This window comes from Ammodytes marinus, assembly GCF_949987685.1.
Source record: "Ammodytes marinus genome assembly, chromosome: 11".
NCBI classification, from domain to species: domain Eukaryota; kingdom Metazoa; phylum Chordata; class Actinopteri; order Uranoscopiformes; family Ammodytidae; genus Ammodytes; species Ammodytes marinus.
The window spans coordinates 8,991,064-9,012,104 of NC_137215.1; the positions used below are offsets into that span (position 1 = coordinate 8,991,064).

Below are 21,041 nucleotides of genomic sequence, written 5' to 3' on the forward strand. Positions count from 1 at the left end.
GATCATGCCTTTTATAGAGACGTATGGTGTATTACCAGAATGTAAAGTTATGCTCCCAGACCAATAAAATAACCCAAACTTCTGCTACAGTATCTTATTGGATGGATGGTAAATCAAATGTTTTCCCACTACATAACACAGTAAAGAACAATAATTGCTTTCTCTTTTGCCTTTTTCAGGAAATATGGTGAGCAAAGAGGACACAAAATGTGTTATTTCAAACTCAGATGAATCAGATTCAGACGCAGGCCCATCACAAAATATTGATGAACAGTCCGGACAAGGCAAGCAGCAGGTGAAGAAGAGAAACAAGGCCTTACAAGTGCGTTTTAAGGATATCTGCGAAGCTCAGAATGATCTTCGAGGAAGGCGTTCAAGATCCATTTCCTGCAAAGTGACACACAGAAAGTACATGACCATGCCTGCCAGACGCTCTATTCCAAACGTGACCAAGAGCACTGGTGTGCAGACCTCGCCAGACCTCACTAAGCGATACAAAACCTTCCCTTTTGAGAGGAAAAAAGGACACACGTTTAAACATACTGCCTTGGTGGAGGATTACAGAGGACAAAACAATGGGTTTTTAAGTGATATGAAAGCTGGAGGAGAGGACGGACATCCTATCGGGGAGTCCTCTAAGTACAAGGGTAAGATTGTGGGACAGACAAAAGCCTTGCTTCACCACACTGATGATAGCAGTGACACAGATGATTTGCTTTCCAGTGCCAACTGTTTGGATGGAGTGTCTTGTCCAGACTCAGAAGACTGTCATCCACGCAGCCCTGTTTCCAAAAAAGAACCAGAGTACCAGGTTTGTGGGACAAGGACTAGACACAAAGGATTACCCAAAGAGGGCATGGATGCTGGCACGTCGTCAAAGCGCCAGCTGGCTTATTCAGAATTTTCACAGGACAAGTCAAAGGGCACAGGCCCTGTTGCGTGGAACTCTTTGACACAGGTGGAGTCTTTAGGCAGCCCGTCTGTGAGCTGTAAACGGAAAAAGGGTACACAGCTACACGAACAACAGTCACAGACTCTTCCCCATAGTGCCAAATGTTCTGTACAGTCACAAGGGCAGTGTCGGGCAAGGCATGTGTCAGCCTCCTCTAAACTCCAGCAAACAGTTGGGGGGGATGAGAGATTGCCTTTAGGAGACACACGAGCCCCAGGCATGGGCAGAAGCCAGCAGATAATGCCCTTATCTGGAGACAAGGATATCAAAGCACAGCTGCAGGCCATGGAGGGCCTCATCAGCTCAAGCCAGGAGACTATCAAAGTCCTACTTGGAGTTATTCAGGAATTGGAGAAAGGGGAAGCTCACAGAGAGGGGTGAGTACAAAAAGTTTTTAAGCGCATCCTTTTATACATTTAACCAAACATACATTATACTGTACACTATAGAGTGTGCCTTCACCCGCAATCCCAGCTTTGGCCATCATTTGTGTTTATGATAACGTTCTCACCAAAGTACAAGTAATTGCTAATATCTGGGAACATGGCAAAACCAGACTTCAATGCCGAGAAATACAAGCAGAAAATCTGGTTGTAACTGGTTGTAAAATTAAGATAAAACCAAAAGTGTAGGCACATGTTGGAAATAATGGATTGGATATATATATATACCTTTTTTAGGAAATAGTAAAGGTATATAATGTGAATTTCACAATATGGTATTTTTAATTGTTTATTATTAATCAGAATGATTTTAAAATGTGCTGTCCTCCAGATAAGTTTGGCTATAACCCTTAACTAATATATGTCTGATTGTTGATGTGAATTGCCTCGTCAGTTTTCTTTTAAGCAATACAGTATCTGAATTTCAGCAATTACCTTGGTAAGTGAAATCCAATGCACAACTCTAATGATAGGACTAAAGTTGTAAAAGATAGGGATTTTCCTCTATGAAAACATTGCAACTGTGAGGCTGCACAGCGATGTGTTGATCTATAAATGCTCACATCAGCATGCACAATGACAATTCCAGGACCTTGATGTTTTGCAGGTATAATGTTAACCATCTTAGTTTAGTATGTAAGAATGCAAAAATGTGCTACTTATCTCCAAAAACAAACTAATCGGTTATGCCGGTATTAGGTAACCAAAGTATTGGACAAACAGAACATTTGACCTCATGATGGAGCTAAATTCATGGTCAGGGGATTCATTATTTTCTTTCATCATACCATGAATGTCAGTCCAAAACTGAACAAGTGAAAACTTTGATCCACTGGTGGCACAAAATGAAATTCATAGGTTATCCATCCTGTGAAAGTGTGAAATGATAATTACCTATCAAGGTCTAATGGGGCATTTCAAATACACAGTACATTACAAGTGCTGTCTCTTTGTGTAATTTGAAGGCAAAAGCAAACGTGCTTACAACAATTCTTTATGTGTCAGATTTCATTAAATATGTACGTCACAGGAGAAAAAACATTTTATGCAAGCGTCTTAAAATGGAATTGTCAGAAGCAATCTACTCCATCTCTAAAACCCATAGCAACACAAAGCAAATTGTATTTTATTGCTTTCCTTAGCCAGTGGAGAACAGGGCATCCTAGAGTGGCTCTGTAAAATGTGGTCTTAAAGGCCCAATTAGTTCAGCCTCATAGCATTTTGCCTTTCATCTTGGCAAAACAGCACTATGGTGCCTCCACTGTTCCATCAGCATTAGCAGAGAGTTGCAGTTACAACAAGGAAAGCCAGCCTTCCATTGTACACTCCCAAATACTCCTCCCTTTATTTGCATGGCTGGATAGTGAGATAGCATTTACTTGGAATGAACAGAAAAACACCTAAAAGCCTCCCTGTTTCGAATGTATATATTAACATACATACAGTGACAAAGGATACAATACTTGTTTTGGCCCAGCAAAGGTAAAGGCCAAAGTTTATCGAGAAGGCCATTGTGCATACGGTATGAGTTATCTCAGTTCACAGTTTACATTGGAAATAACATTATCTTACTAATCAATTCAATTGAATTGTAAATGCTTTCCCTCACATATGACATGAGCCAATTTCAAACATGACAAATATTTCCTTCCAAAGTCCAACAGGAACTCAAAATAATGTATGAGCTTGTCATTTGTTTCACATCCCCAATGGTTTTCCAAACGTAAGCAAAAGTAATTCGGTGACATTTGATAATGTGTAATGTTAGGGGCGATTATTCACATGCCAATATTACAGCTCTAGTTTCCTACACAGACACAGCATAACTTAATATCTCACAACCAACCCAACCATCTTTTATGCATTGAATAAACTATGGTGTGTGTTGCAAGTGATAAGACAGAAAACAATTTTCAGTTAAACATGTGACCTCCTAACAACAGTCAATAGTGTATGCGTCTCATTTCTACGTTACATTACGTCATATTGATACAATTGCAATAATGCAAATAATATGAAGGTCTCTATCGACGCTTGTCATGTTCCCGCATCATTAAGCCAGTTATTGTTACTCACAAAATAACGATTTGAAGTTCTCTTCTGTATCTTTTATAAACAAAATACAGTATGTGTACAACAAAATTATGACATACAGAATTAACCCTAAATATAAAGCATATAATGCCACTTGAGATGCTGTGGCATAATCTGACTGTAGCTTTTGTTGACATGGATATTAGTAAATCCAAAACACTACGCAGTGTTCAGGCAGGCAGGCAGAGCAGCAGGCACGTAGGCAGGGGGGTGTGGACAGTGGAACCAGAAATGACGAGAGCAGGACATATCCCAGGACAGCTGACGTTTGCAAACATCACAGCAGTGAATCTGTGCCAACAAACATTTAGCTTAGAGAAAGACTTTCAGAAGAGCAGCTTTCTCTGCTCTCCATGAAGCCTCTACAAAATCATCCTCTGTGACGTTCTCTGCTTTAATACAGTGCCACTATATCGGATCATGAATTGTTTTTCTTGAGTGGGGAAAGACAGTGTTTTCCTACATTAAATACAGTACACACACTGATTGTCAATTGAGATGAATACGCTTATATTATCAGATCACAGCTCTTTCGATTACAGGGATACATGACAAGCCAGACAGCAGCACAGCACTAGTGTAGATGCCTGCAGATGGGTATGTGCATTGAGCTACTGTCCTTGCACACAGCTGTTCATAGAGACTTCATTTGAGAACAGGGCTCGAAGGATGAACTGGCTGACCTTGAGCTCACATCAGCATTTTCGATCCACACTGAGGCTGTTCTCTCCCCCAATGAGGTCAACTTTTATGTCATGGTAGACAGTTGAGGTCCGACCTCCACATGTCATCCAACAGGGTGAAGGGCTTCCATGACAGCAAGCAATTACATGTGCAGCTCTAACACATCCCCTCCTATCATCTAACATACCACTGCAGTCTGCCAGTGCATGCAGTGACATATAACACACATTATGCACACTTCCATGATTATGTTCATTTGGAAATGTGCATGGAAAACTGATTATATGATAGACGGGAACGCTACAACCAACAAAAGCCATTGTATACTAGTGTTTCCCCCAGTGCTTTATGGCTAAGGCAGCTGCCTTCACAACTGCAGCCCCCTGCCTTGACAACTGACAAATAAAATTTATATATATACAGTGGAGGAAATAAGTATTTGATCCTTCACTGATTTTGTAAATTTGCCCACTTACAAAGAAATTAACGGTCTATAATTTTAAAGCTAGGTTTATTTTAACAGTGATAGACAGAATATCAAAAAGAAAATCCAGAAAATCACATAAAAAAAAATATATAAATTATTTTGCATTTCTTCGAGTGAAAAAAGTATTTGATCCCCTACCAATTATAAAGAATTCTGGCTCCCACAGATTAGCCCTCGTGTTTTAAAAAAGTATTCCTAATCTCAACTAGTTTCCTCTATAAAAACACACCTGTCTCAACTTGTTAGCTGTATAAAAGACACCTGTCCACAGAGTCAATAAATCAAACTCCAACATCTCCATCATGGGCAAGACCAAAGAGCTGTCTAAGGACATCAGGGACGAGATTGTAAACCTGCACAAGGCCAGAATAGACTACAAGACCATTGGCGAGAAGCTGGGTGAGAAGGAAACAACTGTTGGTGCGATTATTCGAAAATTAAAGAAACACAAAATGACCATCAATCTCCCTCGGTCTGGGGCTCCATGCAAGATCTCACCTTGTGGGGTATCAATGATCATGAGAAAGGTGAGGGATCAGCCCAGATCTACACGGGAGGAGCTTGTTTATGATCCCAAGGCAGCTGGGACCACAGTCACCAAGAAAACCATTGGTAACACACTATGCCGTAATGGATTGAAATCCTGTAGTGCCCGTAAGGTCCCCCTGTTCAAGAAGGGACATGTACAGAACCGTCTGAAGTTTGCCAATGAACACCTGAACGACTCAGAGAATGCTTGGGAGAAGGTGATCTTTCAGCAAAATACCCCCACAAATTTTTAAAAAATTATGTCATGGCAAATCGAATTGATCCTATTATGTAAAATCAACAGGTCTACACACTTTATTAACATCTCAGAGAATGGCAGGATCAGAGGTCCTGCTCCACTTTCCACTGTGAGAAATAAACAACACGAATTAAAACATTTTAAAAATAAAGAAAAACTGAACAAATCTGGCAGATAGCTTATGCCTGCATGTGTTGAAATGTGTAGCTAAAACCTGCCACTGGAGATCACATATATCTTTTCATCTCTCTGTTCACAGGCTCTCCTATCGAACAGGACAAGACACAGCAAATTGTGACACTTGTCGAAACAGCGCATGCATCATTTACAGGTGGGCCCCTTTCAGTGCTGCATTTAATGCCGCTTTCTGCATGATAATCTGGTTCGATGTGAAACACAAGAGATGTTTGGTTCGGTGATGCTTTTCTGTACTGAATGTATAATGCAATGTGGTATATGGAGAGTATTGTATTTGCAGTGATCTGATAAGACAAGAGAGCGATTTAAAAAAACTAAAAAGATAATAAAAAAGTTGAATAAAATGTCAAAATTAAAGCTATTGATAGAATCCAAAAGAAAAAGAAACTGGGGAAAAGTAAAAAAAGTGCGACCTTCGGCAGTACTGTGTTTCACTAAAGTCTTTTTTTTTACAAATGGATGATGATACATTTGCAAGGGTTTATGGGGTGTGAAATGTAATCGCAAACAGCAGTGGGAAGTGACAGGATAGACAGGATAGGAAACACCCACCGTCACGGAGTTTCAACTGGCAACTCGCAACACAATAATCGTTTTATTACGATTATCTTCTTTTCATGATCGAGGAAAGCCAAAATCGTAATCGAAATTGAATTTCAATTAATCGCCCGGCCCCAATTTGCGCTGTACTTAAAGATCTCCTATTATACTACTTTCCTGGTCTTAATTTCTTGTTAAAAACTGCTATAGAGCAACCTGACACGAATCACATCACAAAAAACAATGTAGATTTTCGGGAAACGTTTCCTCTCATCTGGGCGATTCAGCATGCTCTGTCAACACTGCGCTTCGGCCATCTCCGCCCCCTCCCCCTCCTGCAAACCCCACTCCATTGTGATTGGTTACCTTCCTTCCGGAACACTTTCAGCAGCGCATGGGCAGATTTGAGAGCAGGAAGGTAGGGGCATGGCCGGAGCGCGCTACCACGTTGCAGCATTACCATACATGGAAAAATCCAGGAAAGTGACGACACGATGGCAGGAAATTTGAACAAGTGAATTCTTGACCGGCTGCCCTAGTGTTTAGCGCTCTGCACAGGCACCCCAGACGGTCAGCAGGGAATACGTCTAAATGCATGTACGTAATTATTTGATACGCTAGTATGGTTAAACATGACTATAAATCATTATAACAACATTTATAGGTCATCAAAGTTGAAAAAGTATAATAGGTCCTCTTTAAATTTAAAATTATTATTATTTATTTTTTAAAGAAACGTACATATACCAGACAACCATTTGTGTGGTGTCAGTTAGGGATGGGAATTGATAAGAATTTAACGATTCCGATTCTGCTTATCGATCCGATTCCTTATCGATTCTCATTGGGTGAGAGAATAAGTACAAATGAGTTTGTTTGTATTAAAGCAGCTCCGAGTAACATTTAAATATCTTTTAAACAGCCTCATGTTTCCTCTGATAATCATAAATTACCTTTAACAGCAAACAAGATCATCAGTGCAAAGAAAGACGTTTTTATATAGTTTGTATTACTGCGTTTGGTCTGGTCGCACACCCAGTCCGATTTTCGGCTCGCGCGTGCAGGCTCTTTGGTCACATATCCGTATTGGTCGCAGATTTCAGTGTGGCGCAACAACGCGATTTGAGAAGCCTATCCCTCCAGATGAGGGAAGGGGAGCGGGAGCCTTGTTTGAGACAGTTGTTTGTTGTCATAATGACTGATAACGGGGCTGAACCATCAAAGAAAAAAAAGAAAATGCAATGAAGAAAAGCTAAAAGGGAGAGTGGTAGACGAGCGGGAGGGCGTTGCCAAGCAACGTATACACAATTTCACGGGAGCGAACTGCAGTGTTTACTCCTAAATGAATGAGCGATAGCCTACTAAAACAAAGTTTACTTTGCCTCACCATCAGCGCTGCCAAGTCTCACTCTTTGGCCGTGAGACACACGCAAATCAACCAGTTCACACTCTCACACGCCACACCTCAAATTTCTCACGCGGAGAAATTAATCCCCAAAATAACATTTGTTTTGCGGGACTTTTATTTTAATTCTTAATTCTTATTTTGAAAAGCTAACAGACATGAGTGCCGTGACTTCCTCTTTCTGAACGCGCATTCGAAGCGGGAGGCGAGCCCCCCTACCTGCACCTTTTCTTCCGAGGTGTGTGTAGCCTGCCAAGTTACCGTTGATAAGAATTGTGTCCCCGCCGGCCGGTGAGCGGGCGTGCATCAAACATATTAATCATCATCAGATGAGTCGGCCATTATTCATCTGAAATAGTCATTATTTACAACAACATAAACACATTACCTCATTGTGATCCATACTAACTGCAGTCTCTCGTGCATTCGCTTTCTGTGAGGACACGGAGTCTTTCAGCTCCGTGAGAGTACTTTGGTGACACTGCATCAACGCAATCAGGTGTGTGTAGCACTTACTGGCATTAGTTGATGCTGTGTCACTAACCACTCTCACGGAGCGGAAAAGAGTCCGGTGCACTCACACTTTCAACACACGGACATACACTATATTGCTTCCTGATCATTTGAATCTTGCACGCCCGGCACGAGCTAGAAAACAGCTTCACGACAGCTGGCGTCGTAAAAATACTACCGCTTTTGTCCAAAGGGGCCGCCAAGGGACCAAGTTACTCGTAGTGGCTTTAACTCTCTTTAATATCTGATCAGAAGTGTGTCTAGTGTGTGCCTTGAACGGTTATCAAGAGTAGGCCTATTTTAGGATTAGGAAATTGTCAATTTTCACATTAATTGGTCCAGACAAAAAAATATATTGTTTGGCTTTTAAGCCCAAATTCCATTATGTGCATTAAAAACTAAAAACACAGACTTAAAACAGTCAAGGAAGTGCCTTTTGGAATATTAACAGTGCTCATTTGCACTTGAAACAAAATTCAACTGACATAAAAAAATACAAACAAGTATTTTATGCAGAAAAATCATCATGTTTGCCCTCTCAGGAAGGATACGAGATCTTTAATGTATGTTAAGTGTTATTATATGATTGCGCCCTTACTCTGAAAGGGCAACGTGATGATGTCACTACGTTCCATGGAAGAAACGCCTCAGGTCAAACTGTCATGGTGTACGTTGTTGTTGAACTGACTGCACAGTATAGTCAGTCATGTAGGTTATTCAAGAAGAGAATAAATACGTCATAAAGGCTAAAAGAGAATGTATCGCTTTGCTTATTCTTCACCACGCCAGTGACGAGGAGTCACCGCTCCATCTCAGCTTTACGCAGTTCTTGTGTGCAGCGCGCTGTTTATTATTAATATAATGGCCCGTCATCAGACACACGTAGCGGATGGTTTTATACACATCGATCGCTCCATCAAGTAATCCAAGGCAGAGCTTTTTGTATCGGGCAGAGAGCGTTATTTTAAGTGTGTCTTACTGTCTTTAGAAAGTGTCTTGTTAAATGTTTCCTTATCACTGGACCGCCGAGTCCCGCTGTGTGTTGTTTTGGGTTTGTCTCCACCGCCGTGCGTAAAGGCAGCATGATAACAGCTGATGAACGAGAGAAAACAGCGGGCCTTAAGGCAGCGGTCACAAAAACGTTTTTGCTTTGCTTTATGCTGCTCTCGCCTTTTTAGGTATCTCCCTCTTTTATTAGCCCACACTTAGGCTTACACACACGTTAATTCTCATACATTTTATGTTCAAATCCAAGTGATGGGCAATTCTGGTGCCGACTAGTAAGACAGCGGACGCTTAAACGTTTAATCGTCAGGATCGCAGTCTGTGCGCTTGCTTGTGCGTGTGTCGTTTGACAAAATAAATCATTTACAATTGTTGCAAGTGGCCGTATTCGCCTTTTCGTTTGAATTACAACCAACATTTAGAGCGCTTCTGCCTCAACGCCATGTTTGCTGCGTGAGTGTCAAGTCATGATGCATTTGTAACGAGCGGAACCGTGAAACAGAACCGTTAAGCCGGCATGTTAACGATTCCAAGGAATTGGTTCACTAGGCACCGAACCGGTTCTCCATTCCCATCTCAAGTGTCAGTGTTGTCATATGCTTTGAGCTGAACAATTACTTACAAACCTTGTGTCATATTTGTCACATCCATCCAAAAGCCTGTATTGCTGAACCTGCTTGTTACCCCATTCTCTAAAACAGGAAACAGCTGTTTGGAGAATTCTCTCAAGCTCAGGTTATACACTCAGTGGGATTGTTCAGGTGTTTACACTTAGGCCTGAGTGAAAGTAAAACACAACAAGTAAAGTTATAAAACACATTATCACAAATAATATTATTTCTGAATGAGTGGTTGCTATATGCTTCCCCTTTTCACAAATTAGCAACTCAAATATACTAGAGAGTATTTTGTACATCAAGATAGTATCCACAAATACTTTACAAAAACATTTATTCACTGCTGAAAAACTTTGAATGTCTGAGAGCATTACATTAAATTCCTCAATTACGCTAATGGTCAAATGATAAACGCACCTACAAAGGCATTATTAATCCTGTTAAAACTTGGAACCATTGTATGAGCAAGTCTGAGTGAATTGTTCTTGCATGAGGCCCATTGAATAAGGTTCACAGAATCCTGTGCTGTGGAAACTGAAGGGGATACACTTAAAAATCACAAAACAACTGACATCAAAGGTTTGACTTTTACCCTGACTCGGGCAGCACACTTATCAGGACCCACTGGATATGAAGACTTCAACTGACCCCAAACATCAACAAATAGATTGTACCGTCTAGTGCATCAAAACAGTAGGTTGGTCTGAAATTGGTTTATGTAGAGGCGAAAATAGAACCAAATACGCTGCCAATCAATATCTCTTCAAAAATACAACAGGATAAAAAAGACAGGATGCTGCAAACCGACAGCCTCACTTAGTCCTCCATACCATGAAATACAGAGAGCAACTCTGGACTAGACTGGCAAAACGCAGACGACCTGTCATCAGCAAGATAGGAAAAACTGACATCACACCACACTGTTGGTAAGGCAAATCAAACATACAGGTCTGTAGAAGATGCAGTAAACATGGTCCTCCACAACGTCCTGCAGCAACTGGACTTCTTCATGTTTTTGGATTGGCTCCACTTTCATCCAGGCTTTCCAGGATAACAACATACTTCCTGTCTGACAGGAAGCAGCCTATGAAGCTGGGAAAACATGTCTCAGACTCCCGGACCTTCAGCACTGGTTTTCAGGGCTGAATCATTTCTCCTAGACTATTCTCCAAGTTGACACAGCACATTCATTCATCAGCCTATCAAGCTCAAGAAGTTTTCTGACATCGATTGTGGTGGGACATTGACCATTTGATGAAGTGGTGTAGACAGAACCCTTTGGAGCTCAATACTCAATGGAGATGGCAAGGATGAATCCAGCCCCACGCACCTACTTCCTTCTGTCTGATTTCCCAGTCAACACTTTGGAGTCCTCCGACTTTCTGGGCACCATCATCAACAAAAAACCTCAAGTGGGACATAAACATCAGCGTGAAGAAACCGATATGTATCCAGCAGCAGCTGAAGAAGTTTGACCAAGTTACTGATGGTGCACTTGTACACCAACATCATTAAGTCAAACCCACCTCCTCCATCACCATCTAGAAGCTGCTGCCAATGCCAAGGACAAGGGCATACTGCAGTATATCATTCACTCTGCAGAGAAGGTGATTGGCCGTAATCTGCCATTGCCCAAGGACCTGTATGCCTCCAGGACCCTGAGGTGTGCAGGGAAGATTGTGGCTAAATCTTCCCACCCTGTTCACAAACTCTTTGGGATACATCCCTCTTGCAGGAGGCCACGGTCAACCAGGGCCAAAACCTCTGTCACAACAGTTTCTCCCCGTCAGTAGCCACTGACACTCGTATACCCTCCCATAGACATGTGATATTTATCTTCACATATGTCTCAATGTGTACATTAATGCTCATATGTTGGATCAATCATCTCTTTAAACTCCACATATTCTTTAAACATCATGTTGCACAAACTGTACATATTTTCATTTTTAAAAACAGATAATTGCCCATTTATTTTACAATATTTTTCATCGTAAATATTTTTTTAATTTTCTGTTTATAACCTTGATTTTGCAATGTACCAAGGGAAATTCCCTGTATGCAACAACCTACTTCGCAATAAATGTAATTACTTATTTCAGATTATTTTCTTTCTTAGTCCCAAGGACTTCACTTAGCCAGAAAATTGCAGAGGACAGAACTGAAAGGGATCTCCTTTAAAGGCAGCTCTCCTTAAAGCAGTAAATTGCATCAGAATGGAAAGAACAGCTATCATAGCACTTCTTGATTTCATTCCAGCATTGGGTGCAGTTTAGCCTAATCTCCTTGACACAGATCATGACTCATTAGGTCAAAAGGATACTACTTTGTCTCCCATGGGGACATCATTTTGAGTAAATATTGATTGTATTGTTCCCCAAGATTTAATCCTGGCGCCATGTTTTTATGTTAGTACATTATCACATTATATTATTATATTTTTCAGGACTCATGCAAAGATTGTGTGTTTTTTTTAAAATGTATAGTAGCTAAGCTATTGTAGCTGCTTTCTTGTGTTTCAGCAAAAAAGGTTAACATTCTTTTTGGCCTAGCAGTTTGTTGAATTGTGTCTCTATCGATCCAACATGCTTTTTCATTGATTTTCTCCATGGTTGTATAGGTGATGTCAATATGGTAGATTAAGCACAGTGGGTATGTAAGAACATTTATAACCATGCAAACAAATGGATTTGAACTGGTCCCATTGTTTTAATTATTCCTTACTGCAGATAAAGGGATCATCTAACATGATACTGTAGATGCAATTGTGATATCAATTTTAGGACTGAGGCAAGAAGAAAACTGCATCGAGGAGCAAAACAGTCTGAAAGCTTATAACCAAGTTTCCTTTTGTATCACTGATTTTATCTTAATAAGACAAAGTGTGCCAGCCAACTCTGTATGTTGTTGAAGCGACTTGGCTTAATTAACAAATTCTGAACAAATTATTTTGGCAAAATAAGTTATCTCAGTGTGTTGTCAGATCTATCAGTCTGTTCTCACTAAACCAAAGCATGTGGTATGGTAAGATGCACTCTACAGAGAAATATAAATGAGACAATAATCATTTCATCTGTGCTCTGTGTCATTAAATAGTAATTTATTTCAGTTCTCCCAACTGGTTTTTAACAGTCACTGAATAGAGCAGGGCGGTAGCTGGCAAGCAGGGTTGTAATCCATCATGGTCCTATCTAACTCTGCCAAAGCAGTTGTCATAAATATCCTAAATTCTGCAAATAGTACTGTTTGATATTTTTCAGCATATCTGCTGCACACCGAATGTTTTTAGATGAAATAAATACAGCTCTTTTAATTAGTGCTGTCAGTTAAACGCATTATTAACGGCGTTAACACAAACGGCGTAAATCTTTTTTTTTATTGCGAGATTAACATTCTTTTTGGCCTAGCAAACTTTGTTTCTTTTTCACATGCTGTTGCAATAACTAGTATCATTAGACAAACAACAACACCACAAAGTATACATGAAGCTCGCAGTTAAGTTATTGTAAATTCAAACTCAACATTTCCTACAGCGTAACTTCACATTAAAATCATTTAACTAGCAAAACGTCAAGTACATTTTTACTTTTATTTTGAAGCAGAAACCAGAACCTAGTGCTTCCTAGCCTGGCTGCACTTCGATCACTGGTAGCGTCTTCCGTGTGTGACTCTGGAACTATGCGGTGAAAGAACAGAAAAGAAAGCCTGTCATTTGCAATAAGACTACTTGTTAGACTACTTACACCGAAAGCTTCATGAACATTGGTGACAGCCGGCAGTCGTTCATTTTCACTTTATTTTTTTCGCTATGAAGGGTGACTAAAGTGCCTCGGCTGCAGCAGTGTCATAGCAACCACCAGAGTGCACAGATGCATTGAGTCCACACAGAGTCTGAAATAAGCCGTGGATGTACAACTCCCAAAACATGTAGGCATACAACAACCAGTTTAATCTAGCCTTAATATGTTATACTAATTTGTTTTATATAGCCTATGTTTTTTATAGTTTGTTTTTTTAAATAAAAAAGGAAGTTCCACTTAAAGCGGCTACGAGTAACATTTAAATATCTTTTAAACAGCCTCATGTTTCCTCTCATAATCATAAATTACCTTTAACAGCAAACGAGACCATCAGTGCAAAGAAAGACGTTTTTATATAGTTTTTATTACTGCATTTGATCTGGTCGTACACCCAGTCCGATTTTCGGTTCGCTCGTGCATGCTCTATGGTCACATATCCGTATTGGTCGCAGATTTCAGTATGGCGCAGGAACGCGATTTGAGAAGCCTATCACTCCAAGTGAGGGAAGGGGATAGGGAGACCAGATCCCAATTCACCAGATGTGGGACAAAGACTACGTTTGTGCGGGACAATGCGGGACAAAGTGCCATTTTTTTAGCAAAATAAACTTGTGTCACCACCGGTAATGCCAGAGACACGGCTTTCTATATTAAAAAAAACACTATCTTTAGATCAGCGCGCAGCAGTTAAGTTAGCTACTGTTAAACAAATAGAGCATTAAGGCTGCGGCTTCACATTAAAAGCATTTCACTGGCTTCACATTAGCATTTCACTTGACAAACGTGAGTTGGCTTTTATTTTGAAGTAACAGGAAAGTAAACGCTGAAGCACTGCAGGCAGCACCTTCACAGAGCCACTGAGCCCAGCAGCCCGATACACACACTGACAACCACACACACAGACAAACGGAGACTGCTGTCTCCTCACAGCTATCGGATAAATGCCAGATTATAAAACACGCATTTAAAAAGGGGGGCTCACTTTTAATAACAATGCGGGACAACGTCTCAATTTGCGGGACGTGTGAAAAGTAATGGAAATGCGATCTGGTCACCCTAGAAGGGGAGCTGAAACCTTGTTTGAGACAGTTAGGCTATTTGTCGTCATAATGACTGATAACGGGGCTGAACCATCAAAGAAAAAAAAGAAAATGCAATGAAGAAAAGGTAAAAGGGAGAGTGATAGGCGGGCGGGAGGGCGTTGCCAAGCAACGTATACACAATTTCACGGAGCGAACCTAGACTGCAGTGTTTACTCCTAAATGAATGAGCGGTAGCCTACTAAAACAAAGTTTACTTTGCCTCACCAGCATCATCAGATGACCATTATTCATCTGAAATAGTCATTATTTACAACAACATAAACACATTACCTCATCGTGATCCATAACTAACTGCCGTCTCTCGTTCATTCGCTTTGTGTGGGGACACATAGCCTACTCGTTTAGCTCCGTGAGAGGTGACAATGGATCAACTCATTGCAATCAGGTGTAGTTGATGCTTTGTCACTAACCACTCTCACTGAGCCGAAAAGAGTCCGGTGCCCTCACACTTTCAACACACGGACACGCACTATATTGCTTCCTGATTATTTGAATCTTGAGGCCCTGCACGAGCTAGAAAACAGCTTCACGACAGCTGGCGTCGTAAAAATACTACCGCTTTTGTTCAAAGGTGTCACCAACGTGCCGACTTACTCGTAGTGGCTTTAAGTATGTGTATGCTTTATTGGAAAGTATGATATTTTAGAAAAATACACTGAATTACAATGGTGTAGAGCAGGGGTTTTCAAAGTGTGAGAGAGTGAGCCCCCCCTCAGAGAACAAATTTCAGCGGAGCCCCCCCCCCCCCAAAAAATGTTTTCAAAATCCCTGTGTGTTTTGAAAGATCTTATAATTATTTTACACATTTTTGAAACATTCTAAACATCTTTGTGCGTTTTTAAACACATTTCTTTAAACATTTTAACATCTTTATCGAAGTATGTTTTTGTTTAGCTTTTTTAAAATACATTTGAACTTTATCCAGTGGTTTAATCCTGCTTCCTTTAAGCATGGATAGTAGTGACTGAGTGTGCAATGGAGTGAGAGATAGGCAGAAAGACTTTTGTTAAATGTCATTCACCCACCCAGTGTTTTTTCACTAGTGCCTCCAATGTCCTGCTGGGTGAAATTAGTAGCCAGCAGAGATCCTGATCCTCCTATGGGGGTCCGGGGGGTATGCCCCCCCGGGAGATTTTTTTATCTTTTTGAAGTGAAATGCATGAATCTGGTGCACTTTCAGAGGAAAATAGAGGCTAAATCTGAGGAATTTTGTGTGAACAAATATTTTGGAGACACTGGGTCGGATGAATTAGAAGCTATTGAAGAAAGACACATGGATTTTCCCTAAAAATATTTATTTAAAATAAAATATTATGCAGGGTCCTCTGGGTTGGGCTTGGAGCTCTTTTTCTTTAACGAGACATATTTCTCTGTAATATAGTGAATGCATTTAAATGCAGTGAGAGGAACTAAGCAGAAGAACTCTTGTCCAGCTATCTTTATTTCCACAGACAAGGCTGAAATAGGCTATAGACTATACACAGTGCATGGGAAACTGAGGGCAGCCCCATTTCCAAATGTTTTAAAATCAACTCAATACACACTGTGCATGGACGATTGGACGTGAATGTGACGTGATCAGTTAACCTCGGATTATCTCCCAGATGATCTGATTTAATTATTAGGCTATTAACTATCTAGACCAAAACATTGTATTCCTTTTTTGTAAGATAACTTACATTTGCTTAATATTATGTTAATATCAAAAACACAAACAACATATTTTTTTATTTTTTTTCACATATTCATCCGCACCCCCCCTGCCACAACGCCCCACAGTTTGAAAACCACTGGTGTAGAGAATGTGTGTGATAAGAGCATTAAAATGTGAAAAAATAATGGGACAAAAGGAAATCAAGGGACAATTAGAATAGATAAAAATGTGCGATTAATTGCGAGTTAACTATGACACTAATGCGATTAATCACGATTAAATATTTTATTTGTTTGGCATCACTACTTTTAATGTTAATATCTGTGCTTTATGTAAAATTTACATTTAACTGTCATGTAAAACTGCCTCACCTCTCAAATTTAAATCCGACAACCAGCATCCTGTTCATTATATTAGTTAATTAATCCAGACAATTAGGGCAACACTTATCACCCTACTGGACACACAACTCTGTGTGACACCTTGAGGTGGAGGCCTGAGAACAGTGAACCAAATTAAAATCATCAATAGTATCAAGTTTGGACCAAAGGACCAATTACGCCTCCTCAGTAACTGCATATTGCCCGAGAGATACAGTCCTTAATTTCCGAGCAGTCCAGCATCCCCACTACTGTGTGTCAGAACTTTGGCAGCGGCGGAGCGCAGGTAGTCAATATGTGGGTCTTATCAAGACTGCAGCTCTCCCCTGCCAGTCTCCGATCACCCTCAGGATAGTTCAGCATTTCATACTTAAAAAAAATATATAGGGCAATTGTTCAGTAAAAGAGGGAAAGAGAGGCTGAAAGTATGGACGATACACTGAGGGATGTTATACTGTCCATCATGTTATATTTCAATGCAAATAGTTTTGGGTTTATCTGCAGATTCAAAGACAGTCGAGATCAATGTCTTTCCAGAGATTCCAAAATGGAACAAGCTATAATGTTGCTTCATATCTAGCTGGCAGTAAGCTAGTTTGCTAGATAACATGAGTTGCAAATAATGTGTAGTCTAATGAAAGGAAGCTCAGTTTACAAAACATGGTCATATGAAAGCATTCAAGGAATTTATTCCATTCATTATGTTTTGAATAAGAACCAGCATTTGAATCAAAGTATACAATGTGGTGTTTCTAACTTGGAACTAAGAACGACTTTGAATAACAGTTAAGTTCAAGGAAAGGAAATGCAATGCAACATGATGAGAAGCAAGCAGCTAATTAGTACTTGAGTCCCATGCTGAGATGGCAGGGCTATGGTTGTTTTGGTGAACAAGTGTCATGATTGCCTATTCTGTTTTTCTCTCATTAATGAGATTGGGTTTAACTTTGTGTTTGTGATGCATCAGCCATGTAATAAACTACATCGATGGCTTTTATATCAGAGATACACAACAGGGAAGAATTATTCGCATTCGATTTACATAACCTGTGGAGACGTTCTGCTTCAACTGTTGCCTGTCAGTGGAGGAAATCAGTCACTCTCTGGTGATTTAATCTGCTATGCCCCGTCATGTAGTTCTAAAGATGTAACAATATACTGGGCCTGAACCACTCTTCTTGTCAGACAGACAGTTTGAACTATGATTGGCCAAAGGGGAAAGCATGGGAAGGGAGGTGACTTTACACTGAACGGTGCCAGTAGCAAAAGGAACAGAGAATAATAGCGAGCAGGTATACACTAGGAAGGAATAGGATGTACCATGCTAAAAAGACATGTCACAGCAGCAGAATCCCTCCCAGGAGCAACAATCATTGAATGGTGCCCAGCACACCACGACCACAGATGAACAAAGGGCACACCACTGATCACGGTAACGGCTACTCACACTGCATAGCTAAAGAGATAATTAATCCGCTCTGCTTAGAAAAGCCTCCCTGTCTCCAGCCGCTTCAATCGGTTTGTGCGCAGAGATGATCTTAGATATAGGACTTTTGTTTGCCGAAGCACCTGCTCCCCAGTGCCACCCGCATAGTACAATGCTGCCGCTAGCTTCCCACTGAGGCATTTGTCCACATCGTACAGTAATTGCAGTGATTTACCAAGTGATTAATTGCTTAATAATTGCTGAGGCTATTCTGTTGTACCATGCTGATGTGATTCCACTCTGCTTTTTGTCAAGTCAAAAAAAATGAAAAACAGCCATTGTTAAAGACACAGCGTTTTTAACATAAAACAAAAGATACACATAGTGATAAAAAAGCAGGACAGAATGAAACAATGGACGAATAAGAGATGTAAAACAAGTGCATCACATACTGCAGGAAACAGCAGTTCTGCCAAGATAAAAGCTTCAGTGTTCTAAAATCTGAGCTCCTCTTTGTAAAGACTTTCAGTGTTCAGAAGACCTGCATGAAGAAATAAGAAAATGGCACATAAGAAATGACGAATGAGTGAAGCAATGTGCATTCAGCAAAACATGATTCAACATCCCCTTTTATATCAATAATGATGTTTATGTCTCAAGCAGCCACAAATGCGACCCCTGTAATGTGTGACTTACTTCTCATGTAATCTAACACATTGATTAATTGGCAAACCCAGCCTGCAAAACTACTTTCCAGCCTTCCATCTGGTATCTCCCTTTAAGGCTTTAATAGAGCTCTACTCTTAACTGACACTTATCTTAAGGGTGAGGACAGTTCCTAGGATTCATTATGTCACTTTGAGTACAGCATATCCTTCAGCGGACTAATTACACTGCCCATCAAAGCTTCCGCCTATCAGGCCAAGCTTTGGACCATAACCTTTATTTGGGTGTTTGCAGACACAAAAGGAAGGCTCTGTGTTTGACCTTGACATGTCCGATGTCATCTCTTTTGGCAGCACCCATTCACCGTCTTTTTAATCCTCTAGATTTTAAATGACAGATATTAGCTTTACAAGTCGTACTATTCACTGTGGTATTCGAATACAATGTGTGAGGTAATTTTGGCAAATAAAAAAGTGAGGGTGAATCATAAATAATCCCATACCAAATCGCAATAGAATATTTTCAGAACATTTCTTTATCAAGTTTGCCTTGAGGACTGTCATTTTGGCAGGTTAAAAGCAGATGATTCATTCTCTATTATTTCCACTGTGAAGCTTTCAAAATGTATTGCACACTTCAGGCATAAATACATTAACAGAGCACTAGAAATCAATAGCAATAAAGTGTAGGGAGATGGTGTATTATAATGCATTTATCCCTTGCTTGAATACAAGCAGTTAATCAGGGTCTGCTTGGCCCCTCAATGGTTTCATTTGGATGGGATTAAGCCCCACATCTCTCCCAGGCCTGAGAGATTTAATCAGAGAGAGTTCAGCTACGGTGCCGGAACAAAATCAGACGATGACCAGCCCGGGATTATACTGGCGCATGTGCAAGTCTGATGTCAGGAGTAACCCACATTTTGGCTCTGCTTTGATACAAATAATAATAATCTATGCAGGAAAAGCCCTCTTACTGCATGCATAACAAATACAGAGATGATGCAATGCAACTCTATTACCCAGAGGAGTCTCTAAAATGTCGATATGTGCGGCAAGAGGTATGTACTGCCAGGGTGTATGTCGGTGCAGTTGAACCATGTGCCCCCACCCCCCCATCAGTCTCCATCTGGAGTCCAGTCGATTAATAACCTAGAAAAGAAAAAGTCTAAAATGTGGTCCTTAATGACCACCCAAAAGAGAAATTGCTAGTTTTAATAAAATTCAGATTAATGTATATAATCTTATGGGCAGTCAAGAAATGTGAAATCCACAATCAGATTTATGTTCTGTCAATATTTTACCTAATATTCTAAAATTCTACTTCACATGCTTCTTTGCAGTGTCGAGCTGGACTTCAAGCAGCAGGAGGACAAGCTACAGCCACTGATGAAGATACTTTGTCCCCTGGACAGCCAACAATGCCCAGCTCTGCCTTACTCCAATGAAGTGTTCACATCCACCCCGAAACGCAAGTCCAAGACGGAGTCCAAAAAGCATGCTCGGTGGAAACTCTGGTTCCTTTGAATAAAACATGAAGGCTTTTGAAAACTGCCTTTTTCTTGGGCACATTAATACCCCTGTTATTCCCTAAATGGATAAAGGAGTATTCTGAGGGGGCAATCAACCTAGGAAAATGGATAACGACAGGAACTAGCCCATTTGGGGTTCTGAGTTGAGACTGCATTTCAAGTCAGCTGGGAGACAGCAGAGACAAAAAACTAAAACAATTCAAACTTATCTCACAACTTTTTCTGGCATGTTTGCTGAAGAGGATCGACACACACCTGCAAAAAACAAGGTGAGCTTTGGGATTCATTTTTGTACATTGTATTTGTTTAAGCTGTGTACTGGTGGATGTTATCAATATACTGGGAAAATGCACCTCTCACTTTATATTTATGTATTTGTATTGCATTCTCCAATGCAATGCGCCTTCGCGTGTCCCCCATCACCCCAGAGCATATTGCTTGGTAACAAGACGAGGCGCCATGTGGAGGGCCTATTCATGAATCAAGCTATAGTCTTTGAATGGACGTCAACCTCACCTCCAGCAAAGCACAAACATTTGACTTTTTGAGAGGAACACGCGTAAAAGACTTTAACACAGTAAAGTACATGGCAGTGTGTCAGTGCTGCTCCTATAACCCTGCTACTCTCTCCTATGCCTCCTTATCTGTTAACATCCTGCTCAGTTTGTCTGTGACTGAATGTCTGCCTGCCTTTGTTAATAACCTGTCTCCTCCCTCTCTTTGTAACTCTGTCCCTTTATCTCCCTCTGTCTTTTA

The 21,041-nt window shown here is 40.5% G+C and overlaps 1 protein-coding gene across 1 annotated transcript; it reads left to right on the forward strand.

The window, feature by feature from the left end:
- Positions 1-184: 184 nt before the first annotated feature.
- On the forward strand, positions 185-20,280 carry insyn2ab (inhibitory synaptic factor 2Ab; the record flags this gene model as incomplete). The annotated part of the gene is made up of 3 exons (XM_080036245.1): positions 185-1,329; positions 5,707-5,778; positions 20,097-20,280. 3 exons carry the CDS (start codon positions 185-187, stop codon positions 20,278-20,280), a joined length of 1,401 nt encoding a protein of 466 aa, XP_079892371.1.
- Between the last annotated feature and the right edge of the window lie 761 nt (positions 20,281-21,041).